At 53.7% G+C, this 18,677-nt stretch overlaps 9 protein-coding genes across 9 annotated transcripts; 6 read left to right on the top strand and 3 right to left on the bottom strand.

Moving 5' to 3' along the window:
- Positions 1-5: 5 nt before the first annotated feature.
- EI97DRAFT_387372 (uncharacterized protein) lies at positions 6-3,322 on the top strand (the record flags this gene model as incomplete). Its single annotated transcript, XM_033796114.1, has 4 exons — positions 6-443; positions 493-1,072; positions 1,118-1,941; positions 1,988-3,322. 4 exons carry the CDS (start codon positions 6-8, stop codon positions 3,320-3,322), a joined length of 3,177 nt encoding a protein of 1,058 aa, XP_033649217.1.
- Positions 3,323-3,660: 338 nt separating this feature from the next.
- Positions 3,661-6,514, top strand: EI97DRAFT_261627 (ubiquitinyl hydrolase). The gene is made up of 5 exons (XM_033794222.1): positions 3,661-3,814; positions 3,865-3,932; positions 3,999-6,047; positions 6,105-6,211; positions 6,261-6,514. The coding sequence occupies exons 1-5, from the start codon at positions 3,787-3,789 to the stop codon at positions 6,403-6,405; spliced, it is 2,397 nt and encodes a 798-aa protein (XP_033649216.1). The 5' UTR covers positions 3,661-3,786; the 3' UTR covers positions 6,406-6,514.
- Positions 6,515-6,873: 359 nt separating this feature from the next.
- EI97DRAFT_437633 (uncharacterized protein) lies at positions 6,874-7,565 on the top strand. The gene has a single exon (XM_033799382.1). The coding sequence runs from the start codon at positions 7,078-7,080 to the stop codon at positions 7,450-7,452; it is 375 nt and encodes a 124-aa protein (XP_033649215.1). The 5' UTR covers positions 6,874-7,077; the 3' UTR covers positions 7,453-7,565.
- A 1,278-nt stretch (positions 7,566-8,843) lies between these two features.
- Positions 8,844-9,704, bottom strand: EI97DRAFT_351552 (uncharacterized protein; the record flags this gene model as incomplete). The annotated part of the gene is made up of 1 exon (XM_033794851.1): positions 8,844-9,704. A coding segment is annotated over one exon (861 nt), but the record flags the coding sequence as incomplete, so codon positions are not given.
- Positions 9,705-10,460: 756 nt separating this feature from the next.
- EI97DRAFT_261562 (S-adenosylmethionine synthetase) lies at positions 10,461-12,220 on the bottom strand. Its single transcript, XM_033794221.1, has 5 exons — positions 12,179-12,220; positions 11,937-12,020; positions 11,858-11,876; positions 11,065-11,692; positions 10,461-11,017 (listed from the first exon to the last, which is right to left on the bottom strand). Exons 2-5 carry the CDS (start codon positions 12,013-12,015, stop codon positions 10,559-10,561), a joined length of 1,185 nt encoding a protein of 394 aa, XP_033649213.1. The 5' UTR covers positions 12,016-12,020; positions 12,179-12,220; the 3' UTR covers positions 10,461-10,558.
- A 152-nt stretch (positions 12,221-12,372) lies between these two features.
- On the top strand, positions 12,373-13,625 carry EI97DRAFT_471021 (transcription factor Fet5). Its single transcript, XM_033801807.1, has 2 exons — positions 12,373-12,462; positions 12,526-13,625. The coding sequence occupies exons 1-2, from the start codon at positions 12,436-12,438 to the stop codon at positions 13,408-13,410; spliced, it is 912 nt and encodes a 303-aa protein (XP_033649212.1). The 5' UTR covers positions 12,373-12,435; the 3' UTR covers positions 13,411-13,625.
- A 384-nt stretch (positions 13,626-14,009) lies between these two features.
- Positions 14,010-14,606, top strand: EI97DRAFT_453539 (cytosolic large ribosomal subunit protein L30; the record flags this gene model as incomplete). The annotated part of the gene is made up of 4 exons (XM_033800463.1): positions 14,010-14,024; positions 14,109-14,324; positions 14,456-14,519; positions 14,572-14,606. The coding sequence occupies 4 exons, from the start codon at positions 14,010-14,012 to the stop codon at positions 14,604-14,606; spliced, it is 330 nt and encodes a 109-aa protein (XP_033649211.1).
- Positions 14,607-15,008: 402 nt separating this feature from the next.
- On the top strand, positions 15,009-16,296 carry EI97DRAFT_407736 (60S ribosomal protein L10-A). The gene is made up of 4 exons (XM_033796631.1): positions 15,009-15,016; positions 15,140-15,204; positions 15,267-15,692; positions 15,746-16,296. The coding sequence occupies exons 2-4, from the start codon at positions 15,157-15,159 to the stop codon at positions 15,935-15,937; spliced, it is 666 nt and encodes a 221-aa protein (XP_033649210.1). The 5' UTR covers positions 15,009-15,016; positions 15,140-15,156; the 3' UTR covers positions 15,938-16,296.
- Positions 16,297-16,818: 522 nt separating this feature from the next.
- Positions 16,819-18,097, bottom strand: EI97DRAFT_462636 (uncharacterized protein; the record flags this gene model as incomplete). The annotated part of the gene is made up of 2 exons (XM_033801285.1): positions 16,819-17,959; positions 18,009-18,097. 2 exons carry the CDS (start codon positions 18,095-18,097, stop codon positions 16,819-16,821), a joined length of 1,230 nt encoding a protein of 409 aa, XP_033649209.1.
- Between the last annotated feature and the right edge of the window lie 580 nt (positions 18,098-18,677).

Raw genomic sequence — 18,677 nt, 5'->3', positions numbered from 1 at the left:
CAGCCATGGGTGCCAATTCCCTCAAACGGCGCCGCTCCCAGGCCCCAACCAAAGAACCCGAGAACTCCGGCGGAGCAGGAACAGAAGCATCTGGCAAACCCGCCAAGCGCGCCCGTTCCAGCGCCGACTTCCAGCTCCTCAAACTCTACAGCGACCTGGCTGCGGAATCGGACGAGACGCGTCTCGTCGCCGCCAAGCAAATCGTTGTGCACTTTTCGCCCGAGAATCAGCCGTCGAAGGAGTCGGTGGAGAAGGCGCTGGATAAGTTGATCCGGGGGCTCTGTAGTAGTAGGAAAGCGGCACGGTATGGGTTTTTTGTGACGTTGACGGAGTTGCTGGGGATGTGGTTTCGAGGGCAGGGGAACGGGTTGGAGGTGGGTGTTGAGGGGTTGATTGGGTGGGTGGTCGAGAAGACGAAGGTGGAGGGGAATGTTTTGGGTCAGGTGAGGAGTTGAGGGTGTTGAATGCTAACAATTGTGCTAATGGATGCAGGATCGAAGGGACCACTCTATCGGGAGGTTGTTTGGGTTCAAGGCGATTATGCAGTCGAAGATCTTGATCGAGCCTGAACTGCACTTGGATGCCTGGAAGAAGGTGCTCGACCACATCTACACAATGGCTCGGGATATCCCCTGGCTGCGTGAAGAATGCGGGCTGGTGGTTGTGGATGCCGTCAAGAGTTTAGGTTCTCAAGCTTCGTTCAGGGATTGTGCGCGCGAAGGGATCGAGCGACTCATTTCCTTCAATCTAGCGAAGACTCCTGAAGGAGTTGCTATATGGCTCACGGTGAAGGCCCAGTTCGAGGATGTCCTACCAGAGAATGTCTGGAATGATAAGGATCCCTTATCGAAATCGGAACGGACCCAGTTGGCCAGAATTCTCAAGGAGGACTTCCGCAGCGCCACGGAGAACGGGAAGAACGGAAATATCAAATCCGGTTCCGCGAATCCCAACCCGATATTTGCTTGGGACCTGGTTCTGAGTGAGACGCTCAGAAGAGACCTTGCAAAGAGCCAGTCTAAACATGGTGCTAAGTCGGAGTTCCCCCAGTTCTGGCTAGACACTGTCGATAGTAAGTCTTCCTACGTCACTACTGAACGGCTTCTTACGTACATAGACAACCTCTTCTCGTCGACTGCTTCGCATGTGCGAAAGTCCTGGGGCTTCAAACTGTTCGCCACTTTGATAAAGGCCATTGCGGAAGATCAAATCCCCGCACTCTTTAGCCCCAACCTGATGCGAAGTCTCATTAACCAGAGCAAGAAGGAAGACAGGCTATTGCATGCCGCCGCATTATCCGCCCACAAAGCAATGGTAGCCAGAGTACAGCAAACGCCGACCTCTGCTTTGCCGATCGTGGTGGCATTGACCGGGAAGAGCGGCGCAGTCGACATTGACAGAACAACGAAGACCAAGACACTGCAGACCGTCATATTGTCTGCAGACGATGACACACTACGGAAGATTGTCCGACATTTGCGAACCTTGATTCTGCGGCCGGATACCCAGGAGCAAGCAATTGCCGACTCGCGCCGTCAATGCATCGCAGACATACTACTGACCATTGTGAGGGAATATCCACGGTATGGGCCTGACTTCGTAAGCGGAGAGGAGCATGACAATTGGCTTCGCAATATCCTAGAGGTTCTTGTGGAGCATGCATACTTCATTCCCCGCTCGGATGCAAAGACCAGCAAGGTGCCTCTACCCGCCGTCAGTGAGTCCACGAGGAAGGTATTTCAAGAGCGGGTGTCTTCTTGTCTGACGAGACTGTTGGGACTGGAGTCGGAATCCCGTGCCTCCTTTGCCTTGATGACCGTGGGCATGATCCGCGAAAAGGCCTCGTCGTCAAAGGCGCTCGAGCTTGTGTTCAAGGCCGACAAGCCTATATTGAAGAATATAGACAAGGCTTTCAAGACAGTGGATACGCTCAGGGCAAAGGTAATATCCTTCATTGCTTCACAGGAGAAATGCTAATGCCTATTAGGGTTCGATTTCAGGACGCAAGGCCGCGGCTGAAGGTCTTATTCTCCTCTACTCCCTTGCTCTCCTCCAGGTCTACGAAGGAAATGGCGATGCAGTGTTACTGCTAGACGACCTTGATTCGTCATACAAAGCTTTGTCGAAGAAAAAAGACGAATCGTCTTCCAAGCCAGAGGGACAGGACCCCTTTGTGGAGATTTTATTGACCTTCCTCGGAAACCCACGCACGCTGTTCAAGAAGATTGCAGAGGAAGCTTTTGCGATATTTGCCTCTGATCTTAGAGAAGACGGGCTAAGATCCTTGACCGACATACTTGATACGCCTGAAAATCTTGAAGGACAGAATCAGCTCTTCAATCAGGGCGGGGAGGAGGAGGAAGCCGGCTCCGACGCTGAAATGGAGGACGTAGAAGAAGCGTCGGATGTGGAAATGGTTGATGGAAAATTAGTGAGGTCTGGCGAAGCTGATGGAGAGGCATCTGACGTGGGATCCGATGATGGTTCCGACGAAGAAGCGGAAACCACTTCCACCGACTCCGACTCTGACGACTCTGACGACTCTGATGTTGATGACAGAGACGACGAAGAGCTAGCACGATTTGACGACCTCTTGGCGCAAACACTCAAGACCTCCAAGCCTACCCTGGATGGCGGAGCCTCAGATGACACTTCCGACGAGGACATGGACGACGAGCAGATGATGGCTCTGGATCCCCACCTGACTAAGATTTTCCAAGAAAGGAGGAAGATCACCAGCAAGAAGGGCGAGCGCAAAGATGCCAAACAGACAGTCGTCCAGTTCAAGTCACGTGTTCTGGACCTACTAGCCATCTTCATGGAGAAGCAGTACTCGAATCCCCTCACCCTCACCGTCATTCTGCCTCTACTAAGGAGGATCCGAGCAGGAGGCAACAAGCAACTAATGAACAAGAGCTACGGCATCCTCAAAACCTACACCACCGCACGATCCCATCACAAAGCTCCCTCGCAATCAATAGACAAGAGCTCCGGCATCCTCAAAACCGACACAGCCGCACGATCACATCACAAAGCCCCCTTGCCGAAGCCAGAAAACGTCGACGAGGCCTGGGAGATCCTCCAAGCTGTTCACGACGAGGCGAAGCTCGGAGGCGAAGCCACGCTGCATGTGAATGCGTGTGCCTCAGCATCCATCCACATTGCGAAGGTTCTGGTCGGTCTGGACAGGGAGAATTATGCTAAGGTGGTGGATGTGTATGCTGAGACGCAGAAGGAGTGGTTTGCGGAGAAGACTCGGGTTCAGCCGGTGCTGTTTACGCAGTTTCTCAACTGGTCGATATCCTTGAAGCGGGGCAATTGAGTGGAGAGTGCTTCGACTGAAGATCCCCTTGCAGTTTCCCGTAGGTGAGATTAGCTAGCCGGCACAAGCCTATTAGCTACATCAAGATAATGCAACAACTAGAACTTTGCTTGAGAAACTTAGTCTACGTAGACAGAGCGCTCGAAAGCTAATTGCAAAATCTGTAAAATTGCTGCCCTGGCAAGCAGCTTACTTGGATGTGGGAAAGAGCAGTACAGAGGAAGTGTAGGGGTGTGTTCAGTCGGATGTGAACAGAGATATTTCACGCAAGCCCTTATGCTTGGCAAAGGCTTATCGATAAGAAGCCCACCCAAGCTGTGGCAGCAACCTAGCTTGCCCTCAAGTGCAACACTGGGCCGGTCCAACAAATTCCAAATCCCCCTCCACCGCCGCATTTATTCTGTCCTTGAGTCCAGTTCGACATATAATAGGCGCCGGTTAGAGTAGAGAACATTCAAGTCAAGATGAGTTGTTCTCACGCAGAGTCTCCTCGTAGGTGCCCCGCATTACAGTTCCATGGACCTGTTGTTTACGCTATCCAGAGCTCCGCTCCCCTGGTCCAAATCAAGCGGTCTACCGCGAGGACTGCACCCAATGCTTCGATTCGATTGTACGTATATGTTACAGGCAACCTGGAAATGTTGGAGAAGCATGGTTGCTGACCAGACATGTGCAGGACGACCCGGCCGGACTGGATGTCTGTCTCTCCTGCTTCAACGGCGGATGCGCAGGCGACCGCAACCACTCACAGAAACATTTTGAACTAACAAGTCACCCTCTCGTACTGAACATCAAGCGTACCCGGAAAAGAGTTACTCGCGACGAGCCCCCACAGAAGATCTCGAAGCTCGCTATAGCCGCCGAAACGGAAGCCGATCGCTATGACACGACTACACAAGTCAAGTGTCTTCAACATGGCGTTGTCGATGTCGGAGCATCGGGGACCAAGCTCGCACAGGTTGTGGAGGATGTGCTGAAGGCGAATACGTTTGCGAAGCAGGAGGAGGTGAAGGCGTGGGAGCAAGAGTTGACCGCCTGCGAGCATACGTTGTGTCTGGAACAAGATGAGGCGAGGCAAATAGAGTCACAGAGTCTGGGACACTGTTCTGCCTGCGATCTGAAAGAGAACCTCTGGCTGTGCCTTACATGCGGGAATCTAGGATGCGGTCGTGCTCAGTTTGGTGGCGTTGGTGGCAATTCCCATGGCCTGGCGCATACGCAGTCAACGAAACATCCCGTTGCTGTGAAGCTTGGATCGTTGACGGCGGATGGCACGGCGGATATCTACTGTTATGCGTGTGACGAGGAAAGGATCGATCCAGAGTTACCGAACCATCTCGCGCACTGGGGCATTGATATCAAAGATCGGGTGAAGACGGAAAAGAGCTTGACGGAGATGCAAGTGGAGCAGAACTTGCGATGGGAATTTGCAATGACGACCGAGGACGGGAAAGAGCTCAAGCCGCTGTTTGGACCGGGATTCACCGGACTCAAGAACCTAGGGAACAGCTGCTATCTTAACAGCGTTCTGCAGAGCTTGTTTTCGTTCCCTGCATTTGCGGACAGGTACTACCTCCCTGATGAGGAACTCCCCAAGAACTTGCATCCCGCAGAAGATCTGGAGACTCAGCTACGGAAAGTTGCCGATGGGCTTCTCTCAGGGCGGTATTCGAAACCGGACAGCGATGTCATTGCGTCGGAGCACACTTCGGAAAATCCACACCAGAAGGGGCTCGCTCCCGCCATGCTAAAACACCTCATGGGCCGGGGCCATCCTGAGTTTTCAACAATGCGACAGCAGGATGCGTTTGAACTGTTGCTTCACCTGCTCAAGCTCGTCTCACGCTCTCAGCATGTTGCTCCCCACCGGAATCCAGTCGATGCATTCAGCTTTGTGACAGAGCAGAGATTGCAGTGCAACAGCTGCAAGAAGGTGCGCTACAGTACTAATGAGCAGGACAACATCACCGTTCCAGTACCAATTCGGCGGATACCGAAGGATGATACGATGGAAGTCACAGATTCTCAAGGAAAAGAGAAAGAAAAGGAGGAGTTCGAGCCTGTTACCTTGCAGGAATGTCTCGAGATTTTCACGGGTGATGAGACGATTGACGACTATGACTGTGGCTCTTGTGGACGCAAGGTTAGCGCTACGAAAAGGACAATGTTCAAGACATTTCCTGAGGTGCTGTCCATCAATGCACGCCGATTTGAAGTCGTCAATTGGGTGCCCACTAAACAAGATGTGCCGGTGATGGTCAGTGACGAACCAATCTCCTTTGATGCCTACAAGTCCAAGGGTCTTCAAGAGGGCGAAGAAGAACTTCCGGAAGATGCCAATGCCGGAGTTGCCCCGAAGTGGACACCCAATGAAGCGGCATTATCGATGCTAGAAGCAATGGGTTTCCCTCGCGTCAGGTGCGAAAAAGCTCTACATGCGACTGGCAATTCGGATCCAGAGGCGGCCTCGAACTGGCTATTTGCACATATGGAAGACCCTGACATCGACGTTCCGGTGGATTTCAACGCTGGCAGCGGTTCTGGTGCCGCAGCTTCCGTTACTGTTGATCCGGAGAAGTTAGAGTCACTGGGAGCCATGGGGTTCAGTGCTCCGCAGGCACGGCAAGCTCTCCGAGAGACGGGCGGGGACATGGAGAGAGCTGTAGATTGGTTATTCAGCCATCCCGATGCTCAGGGCGATTTCGAGGAGGGAGGCAGTGGTGAGGTATGCGACGCAAGTGCTGGTTGATGGGAGATGCTGGGTATGCTAACATATCTCAAGGGTCACGCCGAAGCTCAAGAGAAAAAGATGCCTGGAAGCGATAAGCTGCCGGCGAACTTCCAGCTTCAATCGATTGTCTGCCACAAGGGGAGCTCGATTCATGCCGGGTATGTCCTGCACGACCTTGAAATCACGACTATCGCTAACTTACTACAGCCACTATGTGGCCTTCGTCCGCAAGCAGATTCCAGGCGAGGACACGGCATCCTGGGTTCTGTTCAACGACGAGAAGGTCGCTAAGGCAGCAGATGTCGAGGAGATGAAGAAGTTTGCCTATGTCTACTTTTTCCGGCGTTTGTGAGACGGGCATTCTGGATCGACGGAGATAGGCTCGGACTAGCCTTTCCCAAAAGGGAGAATCTGTCTGGGGTTATGGTTTAGCTGTCACACCGCAGTCGAGAAGCAGATGTAGCTCCCGGGCGATGGACTGAACGGATGCATCCGATGGAGAGAATTTATATGCATCAAAATCATGGCTGTGACCTTTTATCAGATGCTCTTTATCAGATGTGACGGAAATGCACGCGGATCTCCGAGACGTGGGGTTTGGAGTGGTCTGTGCGCGGCGGATTCGCCCCATGACATGTCCGAGCTCGCTCTATATCTTCAATCCATTTCTTCGTCCGCCTCCAGCATTGCATCACCACATCCCACTCTACGCTTTCGAAATTCACAAACCATCACCAATCGATTTACACACGATTTCTACCGCGCTTCACACATTCACAACCATGTTCAGGAGAGTCGCAGCCGTTGTCCCCGTTCAGGGAAGCCGAGTGCTCGCAGGAGCCGCCAGGCCACACATCGTTTCTCCCCTCCGCACAGCAGCGCCCGCGGCGGCGACAGTACAGGGACGGCGGCAGTACCACGAGAAAGATAAGTAGCCCTCCGACGGCGCATGCGATGGAGAGCCTGGGTGCCTCGGATCGTGGATATCGGATCCAGCGATTCCCCTACCACCTTCTCCCGCATAATGGCCATCCACCCCCTCCAAGCCGCAAAGCTAACATTCCCAGCACTGCTCGACCACTACAACCGCCCCCGCAACGTTGGCTCCATGCCCAAGGACGCCGCGGACGTGGGAACCGGCCTCGTCGGCGCCCCGGCCTGCGGCGACGTGATGAAGCTGCAGATCCGGGTGGACCCCAACAACAACACCATCAGCGACGTCAAGTTCAAGACGTTTGGGTGCGGCAGCGCGATTGCGAGTTCGAGTTATCTGACCGAGTTGGTGAGGGGCATGACGCTCGAGGATGCGGCCAAGATACGGAATACGCAGATTGCGCAGGAGCTTTGCTTGCCGCCTGTTAAGCGTAAGTGTCATCGTATTTCCCGAGTTTGCTCGTGATCTTGATGTCGTGGGATTGACGCTGATGGTTTCGTTTAGTACACTGCTCCATGCTTGCCGAAGACGCCATCAAGTCCGCCATCTCAAACTACTACTCCAAGAACCCCCAAGCCCGCAAGACGGACCTCGGCGGCACGTCAGCGCCGCTGCCCAAGGTCGAAGTCGAGAAGGCCACCGAGCCCGCCTCGAGTGCGACGGCTTGAGATGGGGGTTTTTGGGGAGTAATATGAGTCGGATGTGTGTCGATTGACATCGTCTTCGCGGATTGTTAATGAAATGCTATCGGAACGTCCATGTGGGAGGCATTCGCTGATTTGAGTGGATGGTGGAGAGGTGTATTTCTAGGATGCGGGACCTGGTCTCTTCGCTCTTTCTTGTGTTCGATCGAGCCTTTTCGAGCCTTTTGAGGAGTTTGGAAGGTAGAGGCGCCTTGCTGCTTTTTAACCGGGAGAGGAGGAGGAGTGGAAAAGAAAGAAGAAGGAATGGTGATCGTGTAGTCAACCTACACTCGATACCTACGGATCAGCCTTACAAATTTTGTGCTTTTCCTTGCGTACATTTATTCATCTGTGGTAGTAAGAAATCAATACAGACTCTTAATATCTCTCGATTGTGATTAGTAGACCATATATCTGTGCTGGTTTAATGCGGTTTCCAACGGTGGCAACAGAGCAGGAAGCACTTGGATGTTCCTCTGAATCCAGTAAAAGGAGAAAGCAAGGTGATAGCGGCAGTTGCTGAGTACGAGTCTATATATATAATCCACGTTAATGCTATAAGGTGAGTGTCACGCCACGAGATCTATAGATCAATTGGGCCAAGTGCACAGGGACGATCTGATAACTCTGCGTGAGGCTGCATGTGGGGGTTTCCATCTGGTCTGTGTGTGTGGTGGAGGGCTTGGCTGGCGGACGACATTTGGTTCCAGCCATTCGATTGCTGAGGGCTAGATTGTGATTATCACTATCTACTTGATGAGAGAGGTTGGATGCTACTGTATATCGGTTTTGGTTTCAGGAGTTGTACACAGTAACACGAGCCACGATTGTGATATAGGTCAAGAGGTATGAGTTTGGTTTCACTCCAACCATGAGAATAGACATCACGGCCTCAGTGTTGAAGTGCTGCTCCTCGAACGAACAGGTGGATTTGCATCAAGAACAATGCACCATTATCTAAGTAACAGGTATGGATACCCCATCATCGACTTTTGTCCGTCCTCTAATAAAACCAGTCGTAATGAAGCAATTATACAGTAAGAAACCGGGCCTTATCCGCTCTATCCAGCCCAAGAAGTTCAACCAGAGCAGCATAACCTCCATCTCTCTCCGCCTTCTCCCACCTTCTTCCACCCAACCTCCCTCCTCCAAATCACAATATCCCCCCTACCTCTAGAACATCAAACCCCCCAACAACGCACCGCCCAAAAACCCCGCCGCGACCGGCGCCCCAATCCCGCCTCCATACCCATACCCCATCGGCCTCCCATACGGACCCACAGGCCTCACATACCTCCCCCCAGCCATCGCATACGGCCCGGCCAGAAACGGATTATACCCATACGCCCCATACGGCGCCGCACGCTGCCCATCAGGCGGCAACACATAGACATCCCTGCCCGTTGCATCCTTGCACAGGAACTGCGGCTCGCCCGTCTCCCACGCTTTGAGCATCGCCTGCCGCGCCCGCAGATGCGCAATGTACGCCTGGCGTTCGTGCTCGGCGCGCTGCCGCCGCTGCCGCTCGCGCTGCTCGTACGTGGTCCCCGTGAGCTTGTCCTTCATCTTCCTGCCCAAGGCGTGGATGCCGGATGGCCGCGCCGACGCGGAAGAAGAAGAACCATCGACCCGCGGCGGTAATCGCGCTGCGTGACCGCCGTCGTCGTCGTCCTCCACATCCGTATCCTCGGTCGCTACATCCGTCAACGTGGCGCTCCTCCGCAGTCGACTATGCTTCCTGCGTTCCTCGGGGCTCAGCGTCGACAGGAACTCGTCGTCGTCGTAGGGATGCACCCATATCGAGCGCGGCGGGTCCTTGGTCGTGTCCACGAAGAATTGGTGCTGTTCCTGGGGGTCGAAGCAGCGCACCCAGCCTGGTGGCAGCGGCCGGTTCTCGTCTTCCATGGAGCGCCGCCGCTCCGGCGGGATGCCGTTGCGTTCTGTGGTGTTGGGGGGCCCGTCGGTGGAGACGCGCGGGGTGGAGGGTCGGGAGGAGCTGAGGCCCGTGGCGGCTTCGTAGGATGGTGGTGGTTCGGGTGGTGCCAGTGTCGCCATGTTTGTTTAGGTCGATTGCGTTGCTAGAAGAGTATAGATAGGGCAGTCGGTCGGTGTCCAGCCAGCGAGTGCTTTGAGAGTTACCAAAGCTGAAGGTGAGATTGCGGTAAGTGAAAATATGCGGTGTTGTCACCTCTCCCAATATCTTCCTGAGACGCTGCTCCCAATATTGTTTATGCGCAAGAAGTCACAGAAGCTAGTGGCAAGCGATGACGTCGTGTGCCTGTGGCAGTGCAGCATCGCACCGCCACCTTCACCTTCACCATCTGCGGTGAATGGGAATGGTGAAGGTGAAGGTGAACATGCGCCACAGTAGGATCCTATATTCGAGAGGAGGGAGCAGGCGACCCGAAATACAAAGGCGTTGACCCTACTAAACGGAACACCGCCGGCCCAGGGAAGCAGTATCTCAGGTCAACACTGATATTAGGGGTATGAAGTACTATGATCACCCGAGGGGCGTAGCTCCCTCGCGATTCACAACGTTTGTTATTTTCCTCTCTCAAATCCCGTTCCATACGACCCAACTCGGTTTAAGCCCACCCTCTTCTAGATCGAACCAGATTATCCTTCTCAGAAAACGCCGCTCGCTGTTGAGGAAAACACGAACGCTTCAGATCTCTTCAGATCTATGTTGAATGACTCGGGAAAAGCCTTTCTATCTCTGAAAGACCGATGACTTTTGTAAGACTAACAAAAGGGGTATCCCTTCCCGACGCCGAACTTGTTGAAAGACTTATGCTGCCCGCCGTAGATGCATTCATACCATCGTAAATCTATGGCCCAGTGGAAGAAGTTGATTCTCCACTCATTCTATTTCGTGTTTTACAGAATTAGAACTCAAGCTTCTTGGGCTTCTCCCAGGCGAATTCCTGGTTCGTGAAGTGACCGTTCTTGGCGGTCTGGAAGTAAATGGGGTTGGTCAGGTTGAGCTCCTTGACGATGACACCCGGGCGCATGTCGAAATTCTTCTCGATGATGGCCACGAGCTCATCAGAGGTCTTGTCTGAGGTGCCATAGGTCTCAACGAAGAGGGACAGGGGCTCGGCAACACCAATGGCGTAGGAGAGCTGGACAAGGCAGCGGCGAGCCAACTTGGCGTTGACAAGAGACTTCGCGATCCAGCGCGCAAGGTAGGCCGCGGAACGATCGACCTTGGAGTAGTCCTTGCCGGAGAAAGCACCACCACCGTGGGCTCCCCAGCCGCCGTAGGTATCAACAATGATCTTACGGCCGGTGAGACCAGCATCACCCTGGGGTCCGCCGATGATGAATTGACCAGAAGGCTGAATCTACGAGGGGTTAGAAGGACGCTTTCGGCAGGGCGTGGGCAACTTACGTGGTAGGTGGTCTTGTCATCAAGGTACTTGGCGGGAATCACCTTCTTGACGATCTTCTCCAGGATCTCCTTGCGGAGCTCCTCGGTGGTGATGGCTTCGCTGTGCTGCGCAGAGACGACGACAGTGTCAACGCGCAGAGGAACAACGGCACCGCCATCGTGGGCATACTCGACAGTGACCTGGGTCTTGGTGTCCGGTCGCAACCAGGGAAGGGTGCCGTTGTTGCGCGCCTCCTTCATGGCGGAGTTGAGCTTGTGCGAGAGGAGAAGAGTCAAGGGCAGCAGCTCAGGGGTCTCATCGGTGGCATATCCGAACATGATACCCTGATCACCAGCACCCAGCTTCTCCAGAGCCTCATCGTAGTGCAGGCCCTGAGCAATGTCGGGCGACTGCTGCTCAATGGCGACGAGCACGTTGCAGGTCTTGTAGTCGAAACCCTTGTCAGAGCTGTCGTAGCCGATATCCTTGATGGCGCCGCGGATGATCTTCTGGTAGTCGAGGTGGGCCTTGGTGGTGATTTCGCCAAACACCATGACCATACCCGTCTTGGTCGCCGTTTCACAGGCGACCTTGGAGAGGGGGTCCTCCTTCAAGCAGGCATCGAGAATGGCATCTGAAACCTGATCGCTGGAGACAGATGTTAGCCAATGGGCATCGTTTCGAAGGGTCGGTGACGGTAGGGATTGACTCGGATACGAGCTGGCGCATGCCGCGAGGGGGGTTTGCGACTGTGTGAAATGGGTGGTGAAGGACCCCTCGCTCAATGTGGGGCACGCTGGGGTGAATTCTTACCAAATCTTGTCGGGATGGCCTGGGAGAAAAGAATCAGCACGAAGTGAACAGGAGGAGACTCATCAGGCAGCGAACTCACCCTCGCCTACGGACTCGGAGGTGAACAAGAAGGTGCCGCGGTGACCCTGGTGGGGCAAAACATCGTTTTGTGCAGTCATTGTTGCTTGGAAAAAGTGAGGGAGATTCGAGGAGACCTAGTGTAGGACTTGCGACCGCGTGGATTGAAGGAGGATGAGGGGGGAGAAGGGAGGGATGGGGAATGCGAGAAGAAAAGCAAAAGGAGATGAGGGGTGGAGTAAGAGGGAGGAGGGGCCGGAGTACCTTTAGAGTGGTCGGACTTGGAGTCTTTTTCCTTTTGGGAAGTCGCGGTCGGGGAGCGAGAAACTGCCGATAAAAAACGTGCTCCGAGCGCGGACCAGCCAGCGATCACGTCACGCTTCACCGCCCGCTGAGAGCCGGTCAGCCATTGGTCAATAAACCGCCGGAAACATGCCTTCACCGCCCGCCGCAATCGTCTCGATTTCTCCGCGACAATAGCAAGAGAGGTCCTGCCGTCAGACTACGGACGGACGCACGCCATGAGCAAGTTCGGGGTCCTCGTCATGGTGAGTCGGAGTCGCTTTTCCAGCCTCGTATTCACCACCGCAAGACTAACCCTCCGTATCTAGGGCCCAGCCGGCGCTGGCAAGTCCACCTTCTGCACCGCCCTCATCCAGCACCTGCAGAACAACAAGCGGCCCTGCTACTATGTCAACCTCGACCCCGCCGCCGAGGAGTTCGCATTCGAGCCAGACATCGACATCAAGGACCTCATCAGCCTCGAAGATGTCATGGAAGAGATGAGCCTGGGGCCGAACGGAGGGCTGATATACTGCTTCGAGTTCCTGCTCGAGAACCTAGACTTTCTGACCGACCCGCTGGAAGAAGTCACCGATGAGTACCTCATCATCTTCGACATGCCCGGCCAGATCGAACTGTATACCCACGTACCCATTCTTCCCAACCTAGTCAAGCATCTCATGCGGGGATCGCTCAACATCAACATGTGCGCTGCCTACCTGCTCGAGAGCACCTTTATCATCGACCGCCCCAAGTTCTTCGCCGGCACACTGTCTGCTATGAGCGCAATGTTGATGCTAGAGATGCCGCATGTCAACATTCTAAGTAAAATGGACCTAGTAAAAGGTCGGGTCGCGAAGCGCGATCTGAAGAGGTTCCTCAATCCAGACGCAGACCTGGTAGATGAGGACCCTTCATGGAGGCCGGGAAAAGACCAAGAGGAGCTTGAAGAGGGAAGGACAGATGGTGACCCTGCTTCAACGAAGAATGTCATGGCGGGAACCTCGTTCTACAGGCTCAACAAAGCCGTAGCTCAACTGATTGACGATTTTAGCATGGTGTCCTTCTTGAAGCTCGATGCCCAAGACGAAGATAGCGTCGGGGCAGTGTTAAGCTACATTGACGATGCCATACAGTATCACGAAGCTCAGGAACCCAAGGAGCCGCGCGACGATATCGACACCAACATAATCGAATCCGCGATGGGTGATTAAACTCGAGGGGGTGTTGTGTAGTTGCATGGAGTTAACGATTTACGTCGCCTTTTTCTGCATTAGAAGGCGTTGGTGTGCTGGGCTTGCCTGCTCATTCGGCATAAGCATTCAGTTTGATATCAAAAATGGGGTAGACACGGTCTCGGGACGGCATGATACCCAATCTCAATACAAGTAAACTTAGGTGCAAAGTTAAATGGAATTGAAACTCCAACCATCACCTCAACCTGCATCCACCTGTCGCAATGGGGCCGGTGGAATTGGCGCATGTGGCAGCGGAGACAATAGACCTTGAAGGGAAACAGGTTACAGGAAATCTCCGCGAGCTTCCATTGCCCATCGGAGAAGCAGCGGTATATTTTACTACCAACCGCTCCGGCTCCTACGCTTTTCCATGGATATGCATCCAAAATTGTTCCCGTCACCTGGAGTTCCGGTCACGTGTCAAAAAGTCCCTAACAGGCTAGCGCTTGGTTGTTGCCAAGAGTTCCACCCACACTGATTCTTTCCCGCTTCGCAAAGCGTCCGTATTCCAACACGACCCTCCCGGAGCGCAACAACACCCTCAGGAACACCAGATATCATTCCTGCGCGCAAAGATGGCCCCCAAGAAGGTCCGTACTACCAGAACCATAACCCAGTGCCTCTTCCATTGGGCGGCGGCTGCTTGACGTGCCTATTCTGACAAGTTGCAACAGAGCAAGAAGTCCACGGACACCATCAACTCGAGGTTGGCCCTCGTCATGAAGAGCGGAAAGGTCACCCTGGGCTACAAAAGCACCCTTAAGAGCCTCAGGAGCGGAAAGGCCAAGCTGGTCATCATCGCCGGCAACACCCCTCCTCTGAGGAAGAGCGAGCTTGAGTACTACTCTATGCTTTCCAAGACCCAGGTCCACCACTTCTCCGGCAACAACGTATGTACCGCATCCCCGATCCATTCTCATGGCCTAACGACGAGATCCGGCTGGGACACTCCGAGGGCTGGCCCTGAGAAGAGGTCAATCATGACTTCGGAGGGCTACCTACTAACGTGCGTGAATCGTAGATTGAGCTGGGCACTGCCTGTGGTAAGCTCTTCCGCTGCTCCACCATGGCTATCCTCGATGCTGGTGAGTTCTGGTTCTGGATCTCCCTCTCTTAGACATTGCTGACATTGTCCAGGTGACTCCGATATTCTCTCCACGAGCACCGCATAGATGGATGAGCAGCGGCCTTGCGCAACGGACTGATGTAGCTGCCGTGGTCATGGTAGTGTACAACAGCGTACTTGCAACGGGTTTGATCATAAAATACCAATACAAAATCAGCGTCAATACAAAAGGATACCCCTTTGAGTGCAATCAAACTTGAACCACTGCCAGTGAAGTCGGAACATACAATTATTTCGTTCGTTTCCATCGCTGTAAGCACAGCCTGTAACGCCAAATCGCATGCTTGCAAATCACTTTTGCTTTCAAATCATTTTGACGGCGGCAACTGAACGCCTCTCGGCTATCACCTAATCGGGTCTAGCGCGTGGCGGATCCCACAATCACATAACGACGTCGTCTGCCCAACTCCAACTCTTCGCTCTTGATCCCCCTACTAACCACATATAAAGCACAGGGTAGGTGCATGATTTCTCTCGGTCGTCGTCTCTCACCCTGAACCTCTGTCCTGGTGCAGTCCGCATCTCTCTTCATCTCATCTACCCTCCTTTTTGAGATCGTTTGTATTGATTTGAAATCAGCTTTTCAAACCGACACAATGGCTAGACGTCCCGCCCGTTGCTACCGGTATTGCAAGAACAAGCCGGTACGTACATCCTGAAGGCGTAGGAGAAGGAAGGGACATCAGGACTGACTCCAGGGCTGCAGTACCCCAAGAGCCGCTTCAACCGTGGTGTGCCGGACCCCAAGATCCGCATCTTCGACCTTGGCCGCAAGCGCGCCAACGTTGACGAGTTCCCCCTCTGCATCCACCTGGTCTCCAACGAGTACGAGCAGCTGTCGTCCGAAGCCCTCGAAGCCGCCCGTATCTGCGCCAACAAGTACCTCGTCAAGGTTGCCGGAAAGGAAGGTTTCCATCTCCGCGTCCGCGCCCACCCGTACCATGTCATCCGTATCAACAAGATGTTGTCGTGCGCCGGTGCCGATAGATTGCAGACGGGTATGCGTGGTGCTTTCGGCAAGCCCAACGGAACGGTTGCGCGTGTGAACATTGGCCAGATCATTCTCTCCGTCAGGACCAGGGATGCCCACCGTGCCACCGCTATCGAGGCTCTCAGGCGGTCTCAGTACAAGGTACGTTGACACTGCGCACCTCCGTACAAGGTCCATCTCCTAACGCTCTCTAGTTCCCCGGCCGCCAAAAGATCATCGTCTCCAAGAACTGGGGCTTCACCCCTCTCCGCCGCGACGAGTACGTCGCCAAGCGCCAGGAAGGCCGCGTCAAGGTGGACGGCGCCTACGTCCAGTTCCTCAAGAACAAGGGCAAGCTCGACGAGAACATGCGCCGCTTCCCCGACGCGTTCGAGCAGGCGGCTTAGATTGCTGGGCTGTGATGAGGTTCTGAGGCGTGCGTAGGGATCATGGAAATACCGGGATATGGCGTGCTTGCTCTCTTACTTTCTTCCTGAGTCATGGATATCGGGTTCCGGCGGGTGCGAGGATATTTGCAGGCATCCTATCCTGTAGATAGAGCGGCCAAATATCAACCTGAATGATGACGGCAATGGGATGGCTTTGACATGCTGTGCTTTGGATGACGGGACATAGTTCACGTTTACACGTGGATTACTTTCTGAGACTGTTCAGCTCTCGAATTATTCCGGGAGCATGCAGGATGGTTACACCCCTACCCAATGAGTTTTGTCGCTACCAGTTATTCTACAAACGCCCATCATACCACCATACCAACCTCGATATACCCTTTAGTGTCGAAGGCAGGGAAGTCAGTAAGAGTGGGCATTCTTAATGTTAGAACGGAGTAGTAACTCGTATTGGCCTGGCTTTGTGCACCAATACCTGATCCCGTATCAAGCCATGGCACATGCCACTCTTCCCAAAGGGTTGAAGTAACAAGCAGGCATCCCGCATTCTCAGAAATGCCCAGCACGTTTACTTTACCATTTCACGCACATCTAGTAACAGACAGGCATTCCGGCTTTCTCAAAATGCGCAGCACGTTCACCTCACTACTTCACACGCAATCATCCAAACTCTCTATCCTTCAATACGTAGGAATATCTCATTTATGCAGTCGCTATATTAAGTATTACTCTTTCTCCTTCTCTCTCTCTTACTACTACTATGCATGCGATGAAACGGTGCCAGACCGCTTCAAACACACATGTTATCGGTTCATACATATCCTCTTGTCCATGACATCCACGATTTTATCCTTCCTCTTCACAGCTCCACCCTCTTCCTACCCCCCGACCGTCACCGTCGCCGTCGCCGTTGCCGTAACCGTAACCGTCTCCTTCTGCGTCACCGTCTCCGTAATAGTAACCACCTGCTCCGGCGGAATCGGCGACACAATGAGCGGACCGTCGGACGTGGGCGCTGGGGCGGGCGGAGGGGGCGAAACCTCAGGGGGTGCGGTAGTTGTAGGTTCAGGGGCAGGCACGCCAGCAGCGGGAGGTGTGTTTGTGGAGGATGCTGAGGTTTGCGTTGAGCTGGACACGGTGGTCCTTGCTGTCGTTGTCGTCGTTGAAGAAGAAGCAGGCGGAGCTGGAGAGACGGGAGGATTTTGATTTTCTGGGGGCGCGGAAGCGTTGGGGATGGAGGTGGGTGCCGCGGGTGGAACGGTCGTGTACATTGTCACCGTTATGACGGGGGGTATGTTCGCCGGAGGAGGGCTGGGAGCGGCATTCACCGAAGATGTGGGGTTGGGGATAGCGGGAGGGGTGTCGATTGGCGTTGTAGAGTGCTGATGATCTGGTTGTTCGGGTGGAGGGGTGGAAATTTCGGCAGGAGGTTGCACGGTTGTGTAGAGCGTATTTGTGACGATATTATTCAGGTTTGATGATGAAGGTGTCTGTGAAGGCAGGGGCATTAGGGTCGAGGTTGCCGTGGTTGCTGGTGCTTTTGATTGAGCTGTCGTTGTCTGCTGCGTGGTTGTGGTAGGTATGGGTTCCTGAGCAGGAGGTCCAAGCTGAGAAGAGGAAGAAGATGTAGTGGCTGTTAAAGCAGCAGAAGTCCTGTTCTGCGCGCTGGATGCAGTGAGCGTTGTCGCTGAGTTGTCAAGACTCGAAGTAACTCCAAGAGCATTCGATGAGGTGGGAGCGGGCTCTGGAGGTGGAGCAGTTGGGGTTTTCACGATGAAGGCCGTAGAAAGTACTGTCCGTTCTGGCTCGGTTGCTAACGGGTTTCCCTTAGGATCGAATAATGTGACGGCCGGCACAATGCCGGTGTGCACTACCGTCTCGATTGGAGTGACAATAAGTGCTGCAGACTCGGCATTGACGGTTGATGCAGGGAGTGAACTCGATACCGGTGAACCAGAGCTCGACGTTGGTGATGTGATTGAAGATATTATGGACGATGTATTCGCGAAGGGAAAGAACCTGTACTGTGTGAAAATTTGTTCACTATTTGCTGCTTTGCTCTTCTTACTGGTTTTTGCGAGCCAGCAGCGGCACCGGGCCTGCGATGGTGGTAGCGAAACAAGCTGCCAGCAGACATAGTGTGTTTATCATCGCCATCTTCAAGATGAATGCGAAGGTCAAGAGGGAAGGAAATCAACAGTTCTTGAAGAGACAGGACTGAAAGAAGTAACGCGAAATGAAGAATTGAGATAGAAAGACCACACGAGGGAAGCGATCGACAAGAGGAAAGAGAGGAAGAAAAGAGAAGAAACAGAAAGCAGGAAAGGACAGGCGAAGGACTGACGACGATACTTTTTCGTTGCCAGCTTCACTGCATGGGCGATCATCCAAAGGCTTTAAGGCCATGCTAGCCGCTGTTTGAAGCGAAAATAGCTAGCACAGCGGCACTGGACGAGCAACGACGTCCAGGCCGTCAGTCTCGTGGTACTATGTGGTGTCGCACAAGGTCGACTGGAGGATTGGCTGTTGATGTCGAGAACCAGATCGGTCGTGTTTCATGGTGAGATGCAGCTGAACCAATAGGAAGCGAGAAAAGCGTGATCTCTTCGCGGTTTCAAGGCGAGCCGCCAACTTCTTGGTCGGAATTAGAACGGCGACAGAATAAAGAGTGCGACGCCGGAATCATGATGAGCCGAATGGCAGCAATCTTTTCTCTTGATTGAGAGAGCGTGGATTG

The sequence above is a fragment of the Westerdykella ornata genome (genome assembly GCF_010094085.1).
Source record: "Westerdykella ornata strain CBS 379.55 unplaced genomic scaffold EI97scaffold_52, whole genome shotgun sequence".
In the NCBI taxonomy this organism is placed as follows: domain Eukaryota; kingdom Fungi; phylum Ascomycota; class Dothideomycetes; order Pleosporales; family Sporormiaceae; genus Westerdykella; species Westerdykella ornata.
The sequence above is the reverse complement of the archived record's forward strand: the minus strand, read 5'-3'. Positions and strand labels throughout refer to the sequence as shown.

What these genes read in the sequence shown, in the direction of transcription:
- EI97DRAFT_261562 (XM_033794221.1), bottom strand. Translation starts at nt 12,015, where the DNA reads ATGACTGCACAAAACGATGTTTTGCCCCACCAGGGTCACCGCGGCACC. An exon ending in ATGACAAGACCACCTACCAC is followed by an intron (nt 11,018 to 11,064) that starts GTAAGTTGCCCA and finishes AACCCCTCGTAG; the next exon opens with ATTCAGCCTTCTGGTCAATT.
- EI97DRAFT_261627 (XM_033794222.1), top strand. Translation starts at nt 3,787, where the DNA reads ATGAGTTGTTCTCACGCAGAGTCTCCTC. An exon ending in TTCTCACGCAGAGTCTCCTC is followed by an intron (nt 3,815 to 3,864) that starts GTAGGTGCCCCG and finishes TACGCTATCCAG; the next exon opens with AGCTCCGCTCCCCTGGTCCA. An exon ending in GGGAGCTCGATTCATGCCGG is followed by an intron (nt 6,212 to 6,260) that starts GTATGTCCTGCA and finishes AACTTACTACAG; the next exon opens with CCACTATGTGGCCTTCGTCC.
- EI97DRAFT_471021 (XM_033801807.1), top strand. Translation starts at nt 12,436, where the DNA reads ATGAGCAAGTTCGGGGTCCTCGTCATG. An exon ending in AGTTCGGGGTCCTCGTCATG is followed by an intron (nt 12,463 to 12,525) that starts GTGAGTCGGAGT and finishes CTCCGTATCTAG; the next exon opens with GGCCCAGCCGGCGCTGGCAA.
- EI97DRAFT_437633 (XM_033799382.1), top strand. Translation starts at nt 7,078, where the DNA reads ATGGCCATCCACCCCCTCCAAGCCGCAAAGCTAACATTCCCAGCACTG.
- EI97DRAFT_407736 (XM_033796631.1), top strand. Translation starts at nt 15,157, where the DNA reads ATGGCTAGACGTCCCGCCCGTTGCTACCGGTATTGCAAGAACAAGCCG. An exon ending in GGTATTGCAAGAACAAGCCG is followed by an intron (nt 15,205 to 15,266) that starts GTACGTACATCC and finishes CCAGGGCTGCAG; the next exon opens with TACCCCAAGAGCCGCTTCAA. An exon ending in TCAGGCGGTCTCAGTACAAG is followed by an intron (nt 15,693 to 15,745) that starts GTACGTTGACAC and finishes AACGCTCTCTAG; the next exon opens with TTCCCCGGCCGCCAAAAGAT.